We start from the raw sequence: 23,238 nt of genomic DNA, 5'->3' as shown, positions 1-23,238 counted from the left end.
TTACAGTATTTTCCACTAGGTAAAAATAAGCCAGGACAAATAAAAACTATATATAAAATCGTGCTGCTACACAGTCGTGATCCTGAGAGGGTGCCTAAAGCTAAGTGCTGACACAATCACTTGAGAATAGCAAAATCTTGAAGAAGAAATTAAAGGCAGCTAGTGTATTTTAAGATTTCCACACACCAGAAAGTGGCAGAAATGCAAACTGTAATAAGTTGTTCATGGGGAATAACTGATAGCTCTGCAACCAGAATTATGCTTTAAAGGGACCAAAGGGGGTCACTAAAATCTGTACATGGATTTTACTCCCAAATGACTAAGCTTTAGCTCAAATACACTCAAATATTGCACAATGCCCTCCAGCTATATTGCACCATGGCCAGTTTTAAGAAATACCTAGAACACCCCCCACCCCACCCATCCCTCTCACACAAAGAAAAGCAAAAGAAAGAAAATGTTAAAAACAAAGGAGCTTGGCCCTAATCCAGCTTTTCATATGGGACAAAAACAGTGTTGGTTTATATTGCACTTAATGATAGTCCTGCAAGGGTGGATTAATTCTGGACTACATTCATGTATCATGTCTTTTTCTAATCACTGCTTCTCAAATTCAGTAGAAAAGATCACAGAGTGAACTACATGTCACAGGCACTTAGGAAAAGACAAACACAGAGTATCCAGCTACACTTGCACTGCAGTATTTAATAACCTGATAGCAAATGCTGTTGTAGATCTACTGCGGTGAAACTACAGTTTAATGAATGTGGACTACAACAAGTGAGCCTTGTGTGTGCTCTTGTCGCCTTGTTTCACAGGCTGTAGAAACATGGGACAAATCAGCAGCGCATTCCTGGGGCTTCAAATATCGCTATTTCAAAGGCTTTGGCGTGTCACATTTATGCACGAGGTCCTTTGACATTGGCGTGTGACACAGTGGGTTATGGCTGTAGTGAGATGGGTCTGTCACTTCCAGCTTGTCACAAGAACCCCTTGGTGTCACATTTCAACATACTGGATAGAGTCATTTTTCACTCTGCAGAGTTATTGTTGTGAAGGAGAATATTTTAGCCCACACGCCAACCTTTTCCTGAACCCACCGAGTAGTTTTCAGTACCTGAACCTAACCAAGTACCTTTGGTGGCTAAACCAAACCAGTAAGTGAAGAAAAAAACAAACAAAAAAACACCAAGTGAAAATTAATCACTAACTAACAAAGTGCAAAACACCCATGCAGTGCGAACTTCTCTCATATTGCATCACATCACAAAAGAATGACCTTACTGGACTTAAGACCAAGTGTATCATGTTGTTCAGATAAATGGAAAACAGTACAATGGGTCAAATGTGTTCACCAGCAGGTGAAATTAACCTAAGCCCTTAACACCTAGTCTATCATATTTGATAAATAAGTGTTTCTACACTACCAGTTTGATTTTTTTTTGCCCCTGAAACACCTAAACAAAGCAAAAAACTGCCAATAAATAAATATAAAACTATAATAATTGGCAGATTTAGCCAATATAATACAAATTTAAACTCATATATGCGGAGTAATATTTTTTTATTTGTCATAAGATTTTATAAACACTCCATTTTCAAGAAATGTGACTTTTCTGGCACTTATTTAACAGTTCAGGGTTTAAAGGGTTAACAATGTAGACTAGAAATTTGTCTTTGATCATTTTACTATTAAACAGATTCTAGCTATGAAGGCTTAATAAATACTGATACATTTTATGTGAATACTCAGAGCCTAACATGAGTCATATTTTCATCTGTCCCTGTGGTTTGAGTTTTCTGTTTTTGCCACCTTATTTGATCACTAACACACCAAAGTCAGCTGTCTGCAGAGAGGAATACTAATGGAAGTAATCTGTATCTTGCTGCTAAGCAGCAGGTCCCGGCTGTTTCCTAGATGCCTGATTTGGCCCTCACAGCTTCATCTCATTATTGTAGATGATGCTAAAATGTCTGGCTGTTGCTCTTATATATGCTCTCTGAAATTCATTCTTTCATACACTAAAAGGGAAAAAAAGATGAAGCTGGTTTTGTTTAACACGGCTTTGCAGGAAACTGCTGGATCGTGTATCCTGACTTCTTTTCCTCCTTCTTCTGAATGAACATGTTCAGTGTGAAACTGCTAATTAAAAAGCTAGATATAAAATAACGCACATGGGTGTGAAATGTATTTATCTAAAATGCTATTTCTTTCCGTTCTCCTCTTCTTTAATAATGTTGCTCTAATCCTCCCTGCTTTCTTGTTGCTCTCTGTATTCTCCAACTCCCACCGCTCCCCTGTCATCTCCACAATCCTCTTCATTCATCTCATGGCTCAGAGTAAAACGTCCCCGCTTATTGCCTTATAATAGACACACATTCATAAAAAGGGCCAGTCTGAATACACACTCGCATTTTACTAATACTCGCAAATTGAGATTTGATTACTTGCACACACACACACAGAGCCGAATCCTCCAGCCTCCTTGTGAGGACAAAAATGGGCTGTGTAGTCATGATGCAGATTGTTAATCACGTCTCACGTCTGTATTAATGTTTCATTCCTCAACTCATCTCTAGTTTTGCATCATGTGACCAATGCAACTCCCTGTCACTCACCTTTACGTACCGATTTTGCAGCTCGCTGAAGCAACAAAGCCACATGTCCTTGGTTTCCGAATGCTTCACACTACCTCCGCTTTGTCATCGCGTACTCTTGATGAGCAGCTTAATTTCAAGGAATTATAATCCTGTTGTCTCTAAACTGCAGTGACAGCCTCATCACATTTAACCGTGAGTCCTTGAAGGAGCAGTCGGGACAGAGGCAGGGAGCCAGAGTGCATTCTGCCGCAGCCGAGAGAGATGATTTAAAAATGTTGGTTGAAATAATGCGCTTCATGATTCGCACGGATGGCATCAATGCATGAATAATGTATTCCTGCAGTACTAACCCTAACCCCATTAACTTTCTACCTTCAGCACAGCGCCCCCTCTTCTTTCTTCACTCCTAAACTCATCTTTTCTTTTGCTGCTGCTGCTTTTGAGAGCGAGGATTTGCTTTGCAAAGTGAGGCAGCATAAAACATTTCACACACTGTACACACAAAAAATTATTCTTGGCTCTCATATAACATGAGACAACAACATTGATTAAAAGGCAGCTGAAAATATAAAAATGTATTCTAATAATTAATCATTAAGGAAAAGATGCTTTGTATAAACTAAATGTATACCAATCAAGTAAATGTCATTTGACCAGAATACATTAAAGTTTTCCAGTGTGCTTATGTAAGAAAATTACACTGAAAATTTACATGTAATCAGATTACTTGAAAGTCAGCATTATAAGATGTTATCAACATTTAGGGTGTAAATGTTGAATTGTACAGATGAATGAGGTATAATCAGGGTTTTAACGCGATACTTAGTCACACTTTATTGGAGTAGTTGGGTGCTTTTTTTCCCCACTGCTGAGAGCTGTTACCCGCTTTATTAATACTAGACAAAGACATTTAGAGGTAATTTTTGAGTCTAAAAGCAACTTAAATCATCTCATCGAAACACCAGGGGATCTAAATGTAACGTTAAATCCATAAATTCACATTATTATATCAAATTTTTGTCTTATTAAGAGCTTATCTCTTTAAAACTCCTGGCCTGGTGCATGTTTTCATTAAGGTCTATTCATGTAAACCTAATATTTTCATTTACACCCACTCAATAAACACTATCTTGCTCAGATTAGTTGGTTGATAGATAAGTAATCAATCAATGTATTTATTTATAAGCACATTTAAAAACAACACAGGTTGACCAAATTGCTGTACATAGTAAAAAATTAAAAACTATAACAAACACACACAAAGAATAAAACAAAAACTCAGTCACAATTAAAAGCTAAAGAGTAAAAATGTGTTTTCAGACGGGTTTTAAAAATGTCGAGTGTTGGAGAGATCCTAATATGAAGAGGCAGACTGTTCCAAAGTTTGGGCGCAGCAATCGCAAAGGCCCGGTCTCCTCTGCTTTTTAGCCTGCTTCTAGGGACAACTACAAGCAACTTATCAGCTAACCTGATTGTTCTATTTGGAATATTTTTAGTTAAAAAGTCAGAGAGGTGTGACGGAGCTAATCCGTTCAGAGACTTAAAAACAAGCAATAACATGTTAAAATCAATTCTCCAAGATATCGGAAGCCAGTGTAAACGAGCCAAGACTGGAGAAATATGGTCATGTTTGCCTGTTAAAAGTTGGGCTGCCGCATTCTGAACTAGCTGAAGACGAGAGAGCAGAGCCTGGCTGATACCAAAATAAAGACTATTACAGTAAAGCCTGGATGAAATAAATGCATGTATCACTTTCTCAAAGTCAGCAGATGACAAAATGTTCTTAGTTTTTGCAAGGGCCCTGAGCTGGAAGAAGCTGGCTTTTACAACAGAATTTATTTGTTTCTCAAATAAAAAACTGTTATCAAAGAACACTCCCAGATTTTTTGCAAAGGGAGTTGTGGACTTTTCCAGAGGGCCAAGGTTACCCTTAAGCGAAAAACAAGGGTCAGAAGTAAGTCTCTAAGTCACAACAACCAGAGTGTAACTTCTGTGTATCAGCACAGGTAGGTGTTATTGTTGTGCTACTTTTTACTTTACAAAAATGTAGAGCTGTTAAGTCCTCCTGTTGATCTCTGTCATGGGTGACTTTCCAGAGCAACACCAGGCAAATCACACACACTGTTTGTGTTACACATTACTGTTTAACTTTACTGTAAAAGGCACATGCTATTCCAATAATGGGCTCAACTTGAAGCAATATAACAACATACAAAGTAAGTAAGACTTGAAAACAGATGCTTTAAACTGTTAAATAGATCTAACAGTCAAAAATGGCTAGAGAGATCTGAAAATAAGCGTTTTTAACACAGAATCTATTTAGACGTTTGCAGAGCAATCCCATGGAAAAGTAAACTCACTTTTTTTCTTGCTTTAAATCAATTAGGTTGAAGCTTAACTAATGTAATAATTTAACTAATTGAATGTAAAATCCAAGTGGACATACTTTATAAACCTTTTAATTTTCTAATTTAAAATTTTACTTGATTTAGGCACGGTCTGTAAAGCCTGTTACTTGAGGCACACTGTGAGACCGATAGGAAGTAAATCTCTGCAAGCATATCAATTTTGTCAAATAAGAACTTCTCTTGGGAGGATTATAGCAGCTGGACAATAGGGGCAGGATGGACAGTGCTAGAAGAGACTTCAGCATGAAGCAGTGAGGAGTTGGGAATGTTGAGTGTGAAATTTGGAGTTTTGTAAAGCCTTAAAAATAAAGGATTTTTGGGGGTTATAGTGCTGTTAAATGCTTCTAAAAAGCCTGCCACCCACTCCTCCACATCTATGCCGCAGGTAAAGTGTTAAAAGGTGCTGTTATCTCATATTTTGTGGTGCACACAGGCTTAAATGCTCTGCAGACAAGCTGTCCCTGTGGAAACAGACGCTATCCTGCCTTTTAATTGCCCCCTAAATGCTTGTCCAGAGTCTCATACTACCCATAACATCTCTGATTTGAAGCTTCTGATTAATCCCCCCCTGGCTTTGATTTCATGCTTTTATTAGTGTTTAGATGGTTGCCATGGGAAACCCAGTGGGGCCGTGTGTCTCTAATGAAAGAAATCACTTGGCTGGGCATGCACTTCACAGCGCTGCTGCACTGGCTGGGTCCCTGCATGCTTTTAACTCTTTCATCTTGGCTGGTCCCTCATGGAAATATATCAAACCTGACTGAAACGCGATCGTTTTCTGCATCTCTCATCTTTCTTTCTTTCATTTTCTCCTGCTCCGTCTCCCCTTACAGTAGTGCTTCAGATATTGCCACTGTGAATGTAAATGGTGAATTATATTAAGCATGGAAAGAGTAAGAACAAGGCTCATGAGTCTGTGGAACACAATCAGTGTTAATGTAGGTCCCACTTCTGTCACAGTCTGCATGCATATTGTCAGGATGATGAAGGATATATCTGCCATAGGTGGTTACTCAGGGCTCTGTTGCAGTGTGTGCTATAGTCTTTGAGTGGAGTAGGCTCTCATACAGATGAGCCTCACAGTTGCAGCCCATTAAGGGATCATCAGTCTGGAGAGCCACCGCTGTTCAGACTCGCTGGGAGCGAATTGAACAAAGTCATCTGACCAGACTCTCTGCTCCAAGCCTGATGCTCATCACAAAAACAGCAATAAAACTGTGAGCACCCAGCAACGATGGCTGCTATTTTTCGCTCACAGAATCTGCAGCACTGTACTGAGGTTACAACTCTATGGCACTACAGCCAGAGAGCTCACACTTAATTAAAGAGATGATGATTAAAGTGTGTAATTAGCTATTTTCGCACAGTGGGTCCTGAGATCATAAGTAATGTTTGGAGCTGCAATACCGTCATGGCTAAATCATTTGTAGAGCTATGTCATGTTTACAGTTGAAGATAAACAAATCCTGAGCTCACTGTCATTCTGCAGTGAACAGTCTGTGGAGTTTATGAGTTGTTCAATTGTAACAGATAATATGATCGCTTCTATTCCTGCCACTGCCGTACAACCATAAGCCATAACATTAAAACCACTGAGAGGTGAAGTGAACTTAATTGATCACTGTGTTGCAATGTAATGTTCTGAAACTTTGGTGCCTTGCATGCTTGTGGATATTATTAACCATTGTTGTCAGCACCTTCTAATGGTGGCTGCATCCCCTATCAGGACAACATGGCACATCAAACCACAAAACCACACAGGAAGAACAAGAGGAACACAAAAAATAAAGGAAAAATAAAATAAAACAAGGTAGTGACTTGGACTCACTAACTACAGAGATCACAATGGAGTCATGCATAAATGGCATGCTTAAACTTGATCTATGCACGCATAACCCCAGTAGAGTGTATTTTTAAAAATTACAGTGATATTATACAACACAATTTTTGACGATTTACCAAAACGTAATGTGAAGATGTGTCTGTAGATGGTCTGGTCAATCTATGTTCCAGTCCTCTCCTATATATGTATATATATGGAATACCCCTAAAAGAATAACACTGTATAAAAGCAGCAGAAATTAGCTTCTTCTGAAGTGCTTAGCCTTCTAGGTAGCATGCAAGTTATTCTGAAGGGGCTAGAGCTGCTACTCCATATTGAAAGAAGCCAGCTGAGGTGGTTTTATGTCTAGGATCCCTCCTGTGAACACACTGGAGAGATAACATGTCTCAGTTGCCTTTGTCTTCCATGTGGTTATCTCTGCTTAGACTGCCACCCCTGTTATCTGGACCACAGTGAAAAGGGATGGATGGATGGATGGATGGATGGAACCATGGCTACTATGTTTATTGTGTGTTTCCAGATTCTTGTTGGAGAGCTATGCGCCTTCTTCACCAAGGCAGAGGGAACCCAGGAGAAGACCATTGTGACTGCAGACTGCTGCTACTTCAACCCCTTACTGAGACGCATAATACGCTTCTTGGGTGAGCATGCTGTAGTGTCTTCCACAGCCCCCTTTTCAGGCTTTTGAAATGACACATCTAAATCTTTATAATCGTTTTCATATTTAAACTGTGGACAGTGTCAGGTCACAATGACCCATTCCTCCAAAACGATGGAACCTCGGTGCAGTGTGCAGGTAGCTGGACTTGTACCAAACACTTGTAATGAATTCTCTTTACCTGTTGTATTCTGACATGGACTTATTTAGACATCACATAGACTTTGAACTACTGGGCAATGCTTAGTCATTATCAACAAAGTAATGTATCACTTTTCTTAAAAGTGCATCCAGAAAGTATTCGCAGCACTTCACTTGGTCCACATTTTGCGGAGTGCTGGAGTGTGACCATTAAAAACAAAACTCTCTGGTCTGATGAAAGAAAAACTGAAGAAAAATTGGAAGAAACCAGGCACCAAGCACTGGGCATGGTGGTGGCAGGATCATGCTGTGGGGATGTTTTTCAGCAGCAGGAACTGAGAGCGAGTCAGGGTCGAGGGAAAGATGAACATGGAGTGGAGCAATGTACAGAGACGTCCATGATGACACACAGCTCCAGAGCACTCTTGACTTCAGGACTGGGGTGAAGGTTCATTTTCCAACAGGACAACTACCCTAAGCACACAGCCACTGGGTGTATTTTTCTATTTTTTGCAGTAGTTCTGCAAAGAAGGAACTGCCCTAAAAATAGGTATGCCAAGCTTGTAACATCATATTCAAAAAGACTTCAGACTGTAATTGCTGTATGACACAATGTGGAACAAGTGAAGCATTGTGAGAACATTCTGGATGCACTTTAATCTAGTTTGTTACTTAATTACTCAGCATTGAAAAACAGCCTAAAGAGACTTTAAAGTGATTTCCACAGTTCTACTTGTTCATGTTCTACTATAGAAACATGAACAGGTAGAAATTAAGGCTCCAATGCTGCAAGACTGACTGCTCATCACTGCTTTTGTTACCTGGGCAGGACTAAACTCTGGCTGCTGGGCTGGGGTCAGCATACAGTAAGATTTAACGTCACTTTGGGTTCTTGGCTAGCTATTTGTTCATATATAGGATATCCGCTCAGCGTGCAGATAACTTGCAACACAAGTAATGACCTAAATGTAACCGTAATATAAATACTGAATTTAGTGCAGTAACACATTACTTCGGGACGTGCTGCAACCAGCACTGCTCCATGGCAGGCTTTAATGTGGTTTTTTGGGGGGGACATTTGGGCTCTCACTTACAGGTATCCTCAGTCTATAAATAAGTGCTTCATAAGTGTATAATTCAATGATGAAAAATAAAAGAGAATAAAAAGTACCATTAAACATTATGAAAGAAATTGTTGAACTGGAAAAACCTGACCTGCTACTCCTCAGTTTGTCAGCCACAGCTGGCACATGAAGCTGTTAATTGGATGATCAAATGTGGCATAATGTTTGAGGTAGATTACTCGGGATCCTGGCAGGAAGGCTCTCATGAATATTAAGAAGCCTACAAATCTGCATCTTGAGCTGAATCAGCTGAGGAGGAGGATTCTGTTGCAATTTCTCACATAATAATGTGCTGGGGCTCTTTGAAGTAGAAGCATTTTACTACTTTTATCACCTGGTGATGTCCGTGTCTTTCAAAATGTATATTTTCTTTCAATAAAAATAAAATATATGCTTGCTTATTAACTTTTCCACAATTTCCCCTTCTCTACACTCTTGTCCTGTCCAGGTGTTTATGCCTTTGGTCTGTTCACCACGACCATTTTCGCCAATGCCGGCCAGGTGGTGACAGGAAACCAGACGCCTCACTTCCTGTCTGCCTGCCGACCAAACTACACAGCATTAGGCTGCCAGTCCACGATGCAGTACATCACAGAGCGCCGGGCCTGCACAGGCAACCCGCTGATTGTCATGTCTGCACGTAAATCCTTCCCATCTAAGGATGCAGCGCTCAGCGTCTACTCAGCAGTGTACACAGTGGTAGGTTGGACAAAACTGGAGGTGATACTGCTACTGTAAAGATTTAAGACTTAACAGGAGTTTCAGCTGTGTGCTAGCAATTGAAGCCTGCCTGCTGACTTTACTGTGTTATTTCAGGCCCATGCCAAACTTTCTGTTTTTAGTGAATGCCATTGCCACTAGATCTCAGATTAGGATGAAATCAAAGAAGACCATCACATATTAAGGAATACAGTCATTTGAAAAGGAAAGTTACATAGGGTCCTGTGGATAAAATGGATTGTCGAATTGCTTTTAGCATCCATAACTTGAAATAAGTGTTTTCTTTCCTTCTTCAGGACTTTGCTTAAGTTCTTTGAGGTTTGTGGGCATTTATTTATGCACCACTCTCCTATAGTCCCGTCAAAGTCGAGTGCTTGATCAGTTAATCAAGTGATTACCAGTATTTGATTAGCAGTACCTTGTTGCTACTTACTGTCTTAATTCCTATTGATGCAGTAAGTGTGTACTTAGTTTTTCACAGGAATCTACCCAGTCCTGATGAAACTTCATGTTTTCAGGATGATATGTGTATATATATAGATAGATCTATCTATCTATCTGTCTGTCTATCTCGTCTATCTATAGACGAGCTAACCACGCTAATGCGTTGACGCCGTGCAGCTCCACGCAAGGGGCGATCTGCGATAACTCGCTAATGGAGTTATGGCGTTATCGTCATTTTAACGAGATTATCGCTGACAGCACTAATATAAATTTAACCCTTTTACCTTTTACCACTCACATTTAAGCAAAACAAAGATGTATGCAAGTAAACAGACCCGAACAAACACATTTGCAGAAATGCTGCCTTCAGTTAAAAAGGCGCCACCTACCAATTATTTCAACTGTGATTAGTTTGTTTCTACCAGTTTGTATTTGTCATTTGTAAACAATCATTACCACGCTGAACAAGAAATAACACTGGCTGCTATTTGATGTAATCAAGTGGATACTTATGCTGATTTCTGCCACCTCAAAAATTTGATTTGTGTTTAGCCTGAACAAAATTTCAGATTATATATTTCCTCCCTTTGTCGAGACAGTTAACAGGTACTTTAACTTTAAAGGTGGCATCATATGCTCACTTTTATCTCAGTATTCTTATTCTTGTAACTTATCCTGTGCCACTTGGTGTAGCTCCTCAGTTCACCTGCTTTATGCTCCCCTCCCTTTTAAGCCAACTTTCTTATGATTAGTTCCCCCCTCAAAAAAAACCCAAACAAACCAAAAGGCTGTGTTTAATATGACCATCCACTAGTGTAGCTGAATATATAATGAGAGAAAGTAAGGACAAGCTACATAGGTCCACTTTAACCAGCCAATCACAGGAAGAAAATCTCTTGTACGTCTTATTACCTGGTTTAAATTAGTGATGTATCTTATGTGCTTGCATGCTCTTTGTGGCTTTCTGTGTTTGTTGCACCCTACTGTGCGCTCCCTCCCTTACGCTTCTTTGCAGATGTACGTGACACTGGTGTTCAAAACCAAAGGCACGCGGCTCACCAAGCCCACTATCAGCCTCACGCTGCTTTGTCTCGCCATGCTAGTCGGTGTGGTCAGAGTGGCTGAGTACCGCAACCACTGGGCTGATGTCCTGGCGGGATTCTTCACTGGGGGAGCCATCGCTGTGTTTTTGGTGAGGCGAGAATAGAAGGAGCAGGCGGAGAAATAGATTAAAAAAGAAAGACATGTTCTCAGTTTTTTAAGCGCCCCATCTTTGCATGTAAAGACTAGCTTACTTGCCCCAGAGAGCACTGTGAAAACAGCTGTGTAATATCTCATATGATGATTTATTATCTTTCTTCATAATCAGAAAAAATTCCTGTTAGGTGCTTTTAATTATGAAAAAAGACAAAAACGGTCATTAATGGGCTACATATCAATCAGATGATTAAGGACCACATTAATATCTCAACAGATTAAATGACATTCGGAAATAGGTTTATATGCAATTTTAATATGCTGCACCACAGTAGCAGAAGCCAAGCAACCATTTTTTAAACCACACCCCTTTTTGTTACTGTTACTGTACCTGGCGAGCTTTACATTTTCCTGGCATGAGTCATGGTTTGGTTGGTTCTAACTTTCCCACTATAGTATCTGGTTTTGTTTTGACCAGTTGTTTTTGTCCACTATAACAGTTTCCCAATGCAAGTGCCACAATAATAAATTACTCAAGACATTTTCTTTGCTTAACTGATAAAGAAATACTGAAAAATAACCTTAATCTGACTATGAAATTGTTTTTAAGTGCATTTCTAGGTTACCCCTTAAAGTTGGCAATTTTTGTTGTAAAAATAACTGTAACATTTAAACAGGTAATAAAATATTTCGTATAATTCATCGAATCAAAGTTGAGAGTCTCAATTTCAATTGAACACAGAGTGTTTCATTTCAAACCTATTATAGTGGCATAGAGACCCCAAATTATGAAAAATCATGTAACTGAAAGTTGCAGACCTAACAATAGTTAGCAATGCCTATGATGTTTCCTGTTTACACCCACTCATCAAGACCTTGACACTGCCACCTTTGGAGCAGGGGCTTCTTTCTTGGTTAGCACTGTCTTAGTCCACGGCAGTGTAAAAACCCACGTCACTTTGGACAGTGACACTGGTGTTCCACCAGTTTCCAGGTCATGCCAGGCTTGAACCTTGGTGGTTCCTGAATATCCTAACACATTTCTTCTCAGCTGAGGGTAACAGTTGGGTTTTCTGGTGGGGAAACATCCAAATAACTCGCATTTACATGAGAAATGTTTGAGCTGATGATGCAGTTCTTGAGACCTTCCCAACCTGTGTAAATCTATAATTCTCATTCTTTGATTTTTTCTTGGACTTTCCCATTCTGAGTATCAAGTAATCCAGAGAGTACTGTCAAATTCTTTTTATGTTGAGTAGAAAAGTGCTATATAAGAACTGTCATTTACCATATACCAATAAACATTTAGCCAGAGACTTACTACCAGTTGTAGTCAATCATGATCACTAATGCGAGGTTAATATGCCTTGACCTTGTCAAGTTAAAAGACAAGAACCTTTAGTACCGCATATTATAAGATTTAAGTGAATGTATGTCGATATCTGAGTATGTTGAGTACTTTCGAGCCCGTGTGGATTGGAAAACAATATTTAAACTTGTGCATTAAAGATGTTCACTGGAAAAAGAACAGTTCAAAGAAATCATCCTAAGCCCAAAATAACTATAACGTTCATGCTCTTAGATAATTCGGCGCTTGTAAACCATTTTGCCACACAGGAAAATCCACTAAGCTGTTACTGAACAATCTGATTAGGGATTGAATTTGGCAAATGGTTAATTCCTCTCATGTGTCTTATCCTGCTCCCAGTTAACTCTTTATGTTGGTTTCTATCATCAGGTGACTTGTGTGATTAACAACTTCCAGCAGCTGCAGCCCGGTCTTCCTCCACCGCGACCCCAACGTCCCGAGTCAATGCTGGGCATGCCGATGGTGACACTGCCCTCAGTGGAGAGTCCACTCGAAAAGTTAAGTGGCCCTCAGGTAAGGGGCGGGGGTGGGTGTGAGGCACAACTGTGCTCACAGAAGCGCTGAGATACACACCCCTTGTCTCTTAACTGAATCCGTTACCTTCCTTTTGTTCCTCAAAAAAGAACAAATTCAAACACGCATGCTCCAAGCCCACCTGCACGCCCAGTCCTAGCAAAACACCCAAGTGAATCCTTTAAATATCTGCGCACGCGAGGCTTGTTGTACCCTGATAAGAACGCATGTGAGATTTGTGCTAGTGGTGTGAAATGAGCCACGGTTATGTTTCAGTCAGAGGATGGAACAAATTCTAGTGTGAATGTTTGCTTTGGAAAGAGGTGCTGCTTACTCCTAAAAATCCCACAGTGTTACAAATTTTCACGTTATCTGGTTTATAGAGAGAGCCACTTGTGTCTTTGAGGTGAATCAGCAGTTTGGCTGACACACTCCAAGTGTTATTTACCATTTGGATATAATGCAGAGCACTTGGCTGAAGGGAAACTGTGAAGTCAGCAGAGGCTAAAAGAAAATAGTCTTAGCTGTGGAAACGATCCCCTCAAGTTATATCTGCTCTCCGAAAGAGCTGCATTTTCGAAAGTGATTCTCTCAGGGGTGAAGCATTTAGAAAAATATCGTGCGTCCTCTGTGGTCTCTCACCGTCGCTAACCCTCACCTGACTGCCTTCTTTTCCTCTGTCTCCCACCTTGCCTCTCTCCTTTCAATCTGCTCCCTTGTCCCTCACTCTCCTCCAGCATCTTGCACTCTCCTCCTCCTCCCCACCTTACAACACCTACGTCCAACCATTCTAACCAGCTTTGAATATTTTTTACCCAACGTTGTCACCCCCCCAACACTATCTCCGCCATCTGTTACCTTATTTCTGTTTTTTGCTCTGTTGAACATCTGTTCTGTCCTCTCTTCCTCCCCTCATCCCTGTACATTGCTCTTGATTATTCTTTTCTTCACTTTTCTCTCTCTTCCTCCGCCTCCTCTCTGCCCCGTCCTCCTCTCTCTTTCTCACTCCTCTCTTTCCCCTGCAGACTCCGCGGGGATCTCCGTTCACCGAGATCACATGACCATCAGCCCTATCGGTTCCCCGCCACCCCCGATGTCCTCATACCGTCTCGCTCCATTTCCAGCGAAGTCTAGACCAGTCGGAGCAGCACTCGCCGCAATGCGCCGCCCATCCGGCTGGGCGGTACGCAACGTTGCACCGCTCCTATTCCACGCAGGTCTAGACCCCCCCCACCCCTCCTAATACATGATACACAGCACACACATCCCCCGTTGCCCTTTTAACCCCCGGGGAACCGATAGGCAAACTCTTCAAAGACTTTCTCTTTGCTGGAATACCAGTAAAGTAAAGCTCTGAACAATAAGTACAGAGTCAGGTACATCTTTTTTTTCTTTCCTTTTTTTTTCATGTTGAAAAATGTAACTAATTTTTTTATATGTATATAAACTCAATCACACGAAGCTCACTTTCATCAGCGGTGGTTTGCTCTGTTACGAAAACGAAATCAAATGTGACCACTGAGAATGTCCGCCGCTTCTTTTTCTCCAACCGTACGAGCGCACACCTGTTTGAGAAAAGAACCCGAAAGGTGACGGTGAGCTCTCAGGACGCGGCTTTGACGTGCGCCGTGTTGGACCAAAGAAACCCACCTGAGGAAATGTGCGCTGCTGAGATTTACCCGTACAAAACATCATTTTAGCAAGCCATATGAACACACAAGCAAACACACTTGCTCTCCTTATATCATCCCATGCACCCGCACACAGACACACGCATAAGCACCCACCACAGTCGAGTAGCAGTGCCCTAGTCAGCTCCGCATGAGGTTTCCCGGGATCAAAGGATCCGTTTCTTATCCTTCGGCAGAAGCACCAGACAAAAGCAAACAGGATGAAGGTACAGACATCTTCACTTGGCTATCAACTTTGTGTTTTCCTTCGCTCTCAGATGGTTGCAATTTTGCCAAAACCTAATGTGAAACAGAAACACACATTGGATGAGACAAATCCAAGCTCCCGAATGCAGGTGGCACAACAGTGAGCCAAATTAAGTGCATCACATTCAGGAGCAAATATTTGTTTTTTGCTTGCTTTTTTTGTATTCTTTTGCGAAAAGGAGCCTTCATACAGGACACTTCTCTGTGATGCCAACAGACTTTTTTTAAAAAATGTCTCTTTCATTTAACTGTGGAACAGCATCACTCATCCTGAAATGGCGTCTCCTTTGCTGCGGACTGGCTGCGTCGTGTAATTACTGTGATTTATTTCTGAGATTTTATCGATATATTGATTTACTGACGTTTGTGTATATACGGCGTGGTTGCCATAAGCGCTCTGTGTGGCGTGACAGTTTTGCTGATTTTGATTTGCACACTCCCTCACAATCCACTTTTGTCTTTTGTTCTCTTCATTTGCTTTTGTTCGTTTTTCCTTTCTTTACAAATACATATATTTTTTTTACATTCTCCAATTATCTCTCTTCTCTGTGGTGTCTGTATCTAGGCTAATATGCCATCACTGTGCTGTGAAATGTTTCCCTCTGCTGGACAAACACACACACACACACACACAGACACACACACACACACAGACACACACACACACAAAGCACAGAAGACCTCGTTTTACAGAGCACATGTAAATAAACTCTAACATATTTGAAAGCACACACATGCACAAGCACACTTATACCCCCTACTTGTTACTGTACTTTCCTTCTCCTCTTCCCCACTTTCTACCACCAAACCTGTAAGATATTGTACATAGCTCTTTTTTCTATTGAGAGTGTGATTTTTACACGAGCATCACCAACACTCTGTGTGGCGATTGAAGGAAAATCTTGTTTTTCTTACAATGATGGAGAATTCGTGCAGACGTGCTGAACCACTCTGACCCATCGGTTGGAAAGTACTCAGATGACTCATGTTTTGTTTCAATTTGCTGCGTCTGCCTGTTGGACTGAATAAAGCTGGATTGGAAAAGTCATTTTACTCTGACATCAGACACTATGTGATCCTGACTTTCCGAGTTTTATGAGGCCATTTTCACTTTCTTTTTTTCATGCTTTGATCATCCACCCATCCATCCATCCATCCATCCATTCATCCATCCATCCATCCATCCATCTTCTTAACCACTTGTCCAAATCAAAGTTTGGGGGCTGGAGCCTATCCCAGTTGTGATAGGGCAAGAGTGAGGTTACATCCTGGACAGGTCAACAGTTTATAGTGGGGCCATAAAATTAAAGCATAGATATGTAAACACCTTAAGAGATCTTTTTTTTTCCTTTTTTAAGGCATTAGGTGAAGCTGTGAATACACCATTCCCATATTATTGCATTGTAGTTAGCACTAATACTTTATCTAACAGCTTTCACATCCAACTTAACAGAATAAGAGCTTTAATTTGACGAATGGTGTAATATTAATGATGAATGGGCATATTTTCTATTTAGTTGTTCTACTATGCTCTACTATGATCACCAGCCAGCTGCTAACTTTGTCTGTCTGCTGTCTACTTGGACCAGTTTTACAGTTACCAGAGGTTTCCCCACTGAAGGGAGCTTCCTGCTCTTAAGTCTTAATCATCTAGCATAAAGTGAGGCTCATTCATGATACCAGCAGATCAGCTAATCCTCATGCTATTCCACATTAGCTGATCCGACTTATGCTATTTGAGTTGGTGTAGCCTGTCTGCAGTTAATGCACTTCTGCAAGCTGCTTTGCAACCCACCTTGATCACTACCCCTTCTCGAATGCTATATCTGACTTCATCAATGTCATGACTATTGTGTAATAAAGCAGCAAGGTCCCAGAAAAGAGTAATTGTTGCAGATGGAAATAAGAATCTTCATCTGACTATAGCAATGTTTTGAAGTAATGTAAAGCTGCAGGTCACAAAACCAGAATAAAAACCTATAACATGCTTAAAAGGCTTCATATCGCTGAGAAGCAGAGCTGGGTGATAATTCTCCAGGCATGTATCGCTTTTGGTTCCCCATTCATGTGGATGTGAGTTAAAGATGGCCCTATTTTTTGATGATAGCCTTGTGTTGTAAATATGTGCCTCTCTGGTTAATCATTAGCATTATAATTTTAGTGCTAATACGTCATCAGACCGCGTGACAACAGCTAAATCCTCCATCAGCCTACATATCTTTTAGTTTTTTGTTAACATTCCTTACAAACGCTCCACTCACACTCTATGTGGCTGTCATAGTTATCATTTTGGAAATTAAAACAAAAAGAACATAACTTCTCTTCATGTTATTTTTTTAAATTGTGCTCAGCTAAATAAAAATGACCATCTTTTGAAGATCAAGATCTAGCACCCAGTAGGTTTTATTTTTCATTATAGCTTCTACTTAACCAAAAGCATGTGTTTGACCATTGAGAATATGTGCTAAACTACCCTTATATGGATGCTAAGCTTCATTATCATCAGCATCTTGTACTTGTGAGAGGTTTGATTTCACTGAAAAAATAAATAAATAATCAAAACTGTGACATTTTGATGGCTCAGAGAGCCAGGGCTACTTATACCACATACTGTACCTGCAACTTTGTGAAGCTGAGTCAGACATGTGACCTTTGCTGCATGATGGCCCTTTGTTTCATGTGTTTCCTCATTTCTTTCCAGTCTTCAATGTCCCAGTGAAGCAGAAATGCCTTAAGATAATCTTGATGAGGAAATGTAACGAAAGTGTTTTCTAAGCAGTGACTGGCTGTAATTTCATTTGCAAGTGCGAGTTTGTCATTTGTCCAAATTCTCTGTGAATCCTCTGTGAACCCAAATGCACAAATGAGGCACAAACAAACATGAAAGGTAAACACGCCCGCCACGAAGACTCGGATTCTACACCGGCTCGACTGTCGTCGCCGCAGCTTTACTTGCCTGTAAAGTCTTCGGTAACACATGTTTAAAAATCAAACAGCAAACACGCTGCAGTTGACTGACATGTGAATAAAAAGCACCAGTCTCCTTCAGATCTGCTACTGAGAGGCAGGACCGTGTTTCCTTTGATCCTGATGCAGCAAACCTTCTGTTTTTGTAAAGATTTGTGTGATGAGAACAATAAATGGATATTGAAATAAGAAAAGCTGTCTGTGTCAGTCTGCACTGCTTGTTTTGCTGTTGTGATCTCAGAGTGATCGGTGGTGATTTTGTGTGTCAGAGCTGCTGCATTTGTTTTGCATGTGAACAGGATGCTTTTGTTGACTTGAGGAAAGGAAGCGGGGAGAAAAGGCTGCCAAGTCACACAAAAACTGGACGAAAAAATCAGCATCAGCAGGTCAAATTTTACATTTTTGGTTAAAAAGGTTATCAAAAAAATAAAGAGGTAAGGAGAAAGGTAGAACAGTGAGCAGCCATGTAAAACACAGTGGAGGCTCTGTCATGGTGTGAGACTGCATTTCATTTTGTTTTGTTGGGAAAATCTTGAAAAACTTAATAACGTCAGGGCTTTTTAGAAAGCCTTCTGTCCCCTTCTTGGTATTTTATAAATGCAGCTCAACTCCTAAAGTATCTTCTGATCTCCTGATATGGAGCCAAAGTATCACTGATTAAAAGAAAAAACTAATAACAAAAGAAATAGATTCATTTAAAATGATTAGTCACGACTTACTACATTATTATTCCCATTCCGTTCCCATACACACATGGTGTATATCTCCAGATGACAAATTCTTTACAAATGTGTCAGTACAGCAATGAAAAAAGTCCCACATCCAACATCCTACTCGACAGAAAGTACTTAGCAGTATTACCAGCAGCCTTCTCTTTGTTCATTATCATTAAAAATCATGTTACTGGATCGTTAACTCTACATAACCTAGGCCCTTTCTCTCTTGATAAATCTGAGAGGGTGTCAGAAGTTTAAACATTAGAACAGAAAAAAAATGTTCTTTTAGGCTTTTAAAGTTTTAAAGTGAAGTAGTTGTTTAAATGTAATCAAGATGAGAGAAGTTTTAAGGTAATTTTTCTCGACTTTAATTTTTTTAAATATAAAATCTTACTACCTAAAGTTACTTTTGAATAAGTGTATGAAATCAGTTGCAGACAGGGTGCCCTATGTCTCTCTAAAGTGTCTAGCTGCTGAGTTGTAAGTTAAAGTAACATTAAAGTGTCACGAAGCAGACCTGCGGTAGTTGGCTAATTTCCACCTCCATCTGTTCCATCACTCAAAGGGAACTCGTCCTGCTTTATTCGTGGCCTCTACTAGAGTAGCTTTGCATAATTCACAGCTCAAAATAACCCTTATTTATCTTGAGCTGATGCAGCCACACACCTCATCCACTGTCTGAAACATGCTGTTTTACCTTCTCTTCCATTAAGACTACCTTCTCTTTAAGCTAGCATCGGGCAGCCCTCCTAACAGGGTTAGGCTATCCACTTTCATTGACATTTATAAAGCCAGGAGGAGGAAAAAAGCCTTAAAATATGGCCCACAAGGATTACTCGCACATACACTGACCTCATTGAACCACCGGCCATCTTTCTCCTGAACCAGCACCGTAACACAGTATATATGGCACGATCTGATGAGATATCCCCGTGTTGGTGTTGTTCCTACATCATCATTGATCCAGGATCATCAACAATGCAACTGATCAATGCTTTAGGTTAGCAGGAGCCAAGACATTAACTAATGCTGTTAAAAACTTTCACAAGCGAATCAACATGAATAATGTAAATCTGTCGAACATAACATCATTATGTTGTAAAAATGAACAAATAACACACTTGAAATGCTGATAATTTGTTCCAGAACAGAGTTTTATATAAACAAAACCTTTTTTATCCTTTTGTTTTTTGCTTTCTATCCCCACTTTGCAAGGCTATGACATCACAACAATGTGATTGGCCAGTTGCAACATTATTATGATGCAGGAACACCAACACAAGCATATCAGATATACTGTATTTAAGAAAGATAATAAGGGAATCACTGGCATATATGAGTAATTCAGAGGCTGAGATGTTCAGACTTGTTTTTACGCATCAAGCTCCAGAAACTCTTCACAGTCTTCCACTTGATAATGACATCATCAGGGGACATGCTGTTCCAACTGTTCTCACAGGCTGCTCCGCATGACTGCTGAACTGTTAAGTCTGCAAAGTGTTCTTTTAAACCTACAGCACAACTTTTAAAATATTAGAAAAAATAAGAAACCGACAACAAATATATACATCGGGGGTGTCGAAGTCCAGGCCTCGAGGGCCGGTGTCCTGCAGGTTTTAGATAATACCCTGGGTCAACACTCCTGAATCAAATGATTAGTTCATTACCAGGCCTCTGGAGAGCTTCAAGACATGTTGAGGAGGTAATTTAGCATTTAAATCTGTGTTGGATGAAGGGCACATCTAAAACCTGCAGGACACCGGCCCTCGAGGCCTGGAGTTCGACACCTGTGATATACATAGTCTCATTCAGCCTAAATTCCCAGTCTGTTTAAAGCTGTGTGACATGGCAGGCTCAGTACTGCCATCATGTGGGGTAAAGCGTTCCTTTCCAACCCACACCAGAGATGGAGCTCAACGATTGTGAAGAGGAATGATAATCTTTTAGCCCAGTTATTTTCAGAGTTCTGTTTAAAATATGTTTAAATGAATGAATTAAATATGAATTAAAAGAAAGTTGAATTACAGCACGTGTGTCAAGCGTGCTGGGAATGACTACATGAAAGAAAACCATATGAAACTTTGAATACATTTTACAAAATTAAAAAGTATGCTTTTTCTCATTGTCTTTTTAAAAACACTTGACTGGCCACTCTCAAGGGGTGCATGCGTTTGCGGGTTAAATCCACACGATGGCGTTGTACATCACAGACATGTAAATATTAAGGGAGGGAGCACAGAGTCGGCTCCAACAAAGCATCCATCCTCCAGACGTGAAGAGACATCTCAAGCTGTGTCATGAAATGAAAGGAACAATCAAAGTTTCTAATGAGAAGATCTGCACCTGTGCACGCTAATGAGTTATAATGGCATCCATTTCCTTAATGTCACAGATAATGGTAAGAACTGCTTATACGTAAGCGTCTGCGCGCTCTGCCACTCTGCACGTGTGATTTGCACCGCGAGTGGCTCTTTTTTGACAGATTTTTTTCCTTTTCTTTTTCTTTTTTTTTTTTGGAGGGAAATTCGCGCCCATGAAACATGGAACACTATCCACGGAAAGCTGATCAAAGAAACCTTACAGTACAGCTGACGCTAATTGCAACCAGCTCAATTCTGCAGACTTTTAGAGAGATGCACCTGCAATTCCTAAAAAAATAAATAAATATATTTTTAACTGCCTGACTCAATGTAAATGACTAGCAAACATCCCAGTAAGAGAGGTTCAAAGGATGATGCAGTTTCCCGGTGAAATCCCACCTGCAGCATCTTTCTGCCTCTTTTTTTTTTTCTTGCCCATACAGGCCTCATTAGTGTGGGCAGCACAACTCCTGTTAGTTTGCTGGGAATTTTAATTCCACTGTCTTCTCCTCTGCATTCCTATCGCAAGGGTTTTCTTGTAATTTTTGGTAATTTTATTTTCAACCAGAAAGCTCTTTTGGGTTTGAAGGTAAACGTGATCGGGGTGACCAAACGTTTTAATACCAACTCGGAGCCGAGTGGGTTTTGCATGCTGGGGATGAGTGCGCAGAGAAATACGACTGCAGAATGTGCAGTAAGAGATTTCTTAGAGAGAAATCATGTCTTCTTCGTCTTCTTCTTCTTCTTCTTTTGCATAAGTGGAAAAGAAATACACTGGAGCAGTGACCGTCCTTGTTATTGTTTCCACGAGTCTGGTGATTTATGCAGTTTCCTGTTTTGATCCTGATAGATACAATCAATATCTTTCAATTCAACAGAGAGAAAATATATTAAAAATTCAAAGCTGAAGCCGTCTAACTGATTTATGCTTTGCAAATATGCATTACTGGAGAGGCAAGGGTGAAAACACAACTGATGTCTTTATCTCCTTCCCGAGTCAGTAAAACTGGACAGTCAAGTTGCATATGGGCAAATGTGGACCATTTGCTCAGGAGATGATATCAAGTGAAGGTTAATCAATATTTATTGAGTAATTTAGCGAATTTAGGTGACCCATCACTAAACCTTAAACGATCTCTATTTTTAGCCTGTCTTGCTTGGATTTATGCACATGTGTGAGCAGTGTGCACAAGGCTGAGAGATCTTCAAGTCTTTCTCTTTCCAAACCAACAAACAGCAAAAACAAAACACAACCTCACTACGCATCACATCTTCTACATTATGGGAAAAAGTGTAGATCTTTAACCCTATAATGCCCTATTTATCATATTTGATACATGCCTTTCTGAGACCGCTATCTCATCAACATGATCAATACTTGCCATCATTTCAAAATGTTATGGACAAAACTCTTTTTCTTTTGCTCTAAAAGTTGCACAAAACGCCCAATGTATTAAGTGCAACACAAAAAATGTAATAAATATATAATAAAAATATATCATACACAACATGATATAGCAAAAAAATGTGGATTTTGTTATAAGGGTTAAAAAACATCTCCGGTCCAAGAAATCCAAATTTTCTGGCTATTTTTTGATGGGTTGGGTCTTACAGGGTTAAATATTTGCAAACATAAATATTTATTTAAATGTTTGCTTCCCATTTAGCCATTTATGAGCTTGTATTCATTGACAAGAATACAGGCACCAGTCATTTTTGATAGATCAATTGCTTGTTAACACAAAGCAATCACATGGCAGAAACCCAACGCTTTTAGGCATGAAGATATGGTCAAGATGGCCTCCTGAAGTTCAAACTGAGCATCAGAATGGATAAGAAAGGTGATTTAAGTGACTTTGGACTTGGCATGGCTGTTGGTGCTAGACAGGCTGGTCTGAGTATTTCAGAAACGGCAGATCTGCTTCCCCACACAACCATCTCTTAGGTTTACAGACAACAGTCTGAAATAGAGAAAATGTCCAGTGAGCAACAGTTCTCTGATGCCAGAGGAGAATGGCCTCAACTCAATAACCACTCATTACCACCTAAGTATGCAGAAGAGCATCTGACAATGCACTGAAGGCAAAGCAGATGGGCTACAACAGCAGAAGACCACAGCAGGTACTTCTCCGTCACCTAAGAAGAGAAAACTGAGGCTACAACAACTGTCACCAAAAACTGGTTCAGGCTGCTCCTACTGGGCCCCTTAGTACCAACTGAGCATTGTTTAAAGACCACAG

The 23,238-nt window shown here is 40.2% G+C and overlaps 1 protein-coding gene across 4 annotated transcripts in view; it reads left to right on the top strand.

Moving 5' to 3' along the window:
* The window catches only part of plppr2a (phospholipid phosphatase related 2a), a 68,243-nt gene extending 50,132 nt beyond the window's left edge, over nucleotides 1-18,111 (top strand). For 2 of the 4 annotated variants that reach the window (XM_005468525.4, XM_005468524.4), the window contains 5 exons: nucleotides 7,373-7,493; nucleotides 9,224-9,474; nucleotides 10,955-11,131; nucleotides 12,875-13,002; nucleotides 14,044-18,111. In XM_005468525.4, the coding sequence (XP_005468582.1) occupies nucleotides 7,373-7,493; nucleotides 9,224-9,474; nucleotides 10,955-11,131; nucleotides 12,875-13,002; nucleotides 14,044-14,152 (786 nt within the window). In that variant the 3' untranslated portion in view covers nucleotides 14,153-18,111. Of the gene's footprint in view, nucleotides 1-7,372; nucleotides 7,494-9,223; nucleotides 9,475-10,954; nucleotides 11,132-12,874; nucleotides 13,019-13,755 lie in introns of all 4 variants that reach the window. The other 2 variants (XM_005468527.4, XM_005468526.4) reach the window with 2 other exon arrangements.
* Nucleotides 18,112-23,238: the final 5,127 nt, after the last annotated feature.

Source organism: Oreochromis niloticus, linkage group LG4 (assembly GCF_001858045.2).
Source record: "Oreochromis niloticus isolate F11D_XX linkage group LG4, O_niloticus_UMD_NMBU, whole genome shotgun sequence".
Classification (NCBI taxonomy): domain Eukaryota; kingdom Metazoa; phylum Chordata; class Actinopteri; order Cichliformes; family Cichlidae; genus Oreochromis; species Oreochromis niloticus.
Note: the sequence above shows the minus strand (reverse complement) of the source record. Positions and strands in the feature narration are given on the sequence as shown.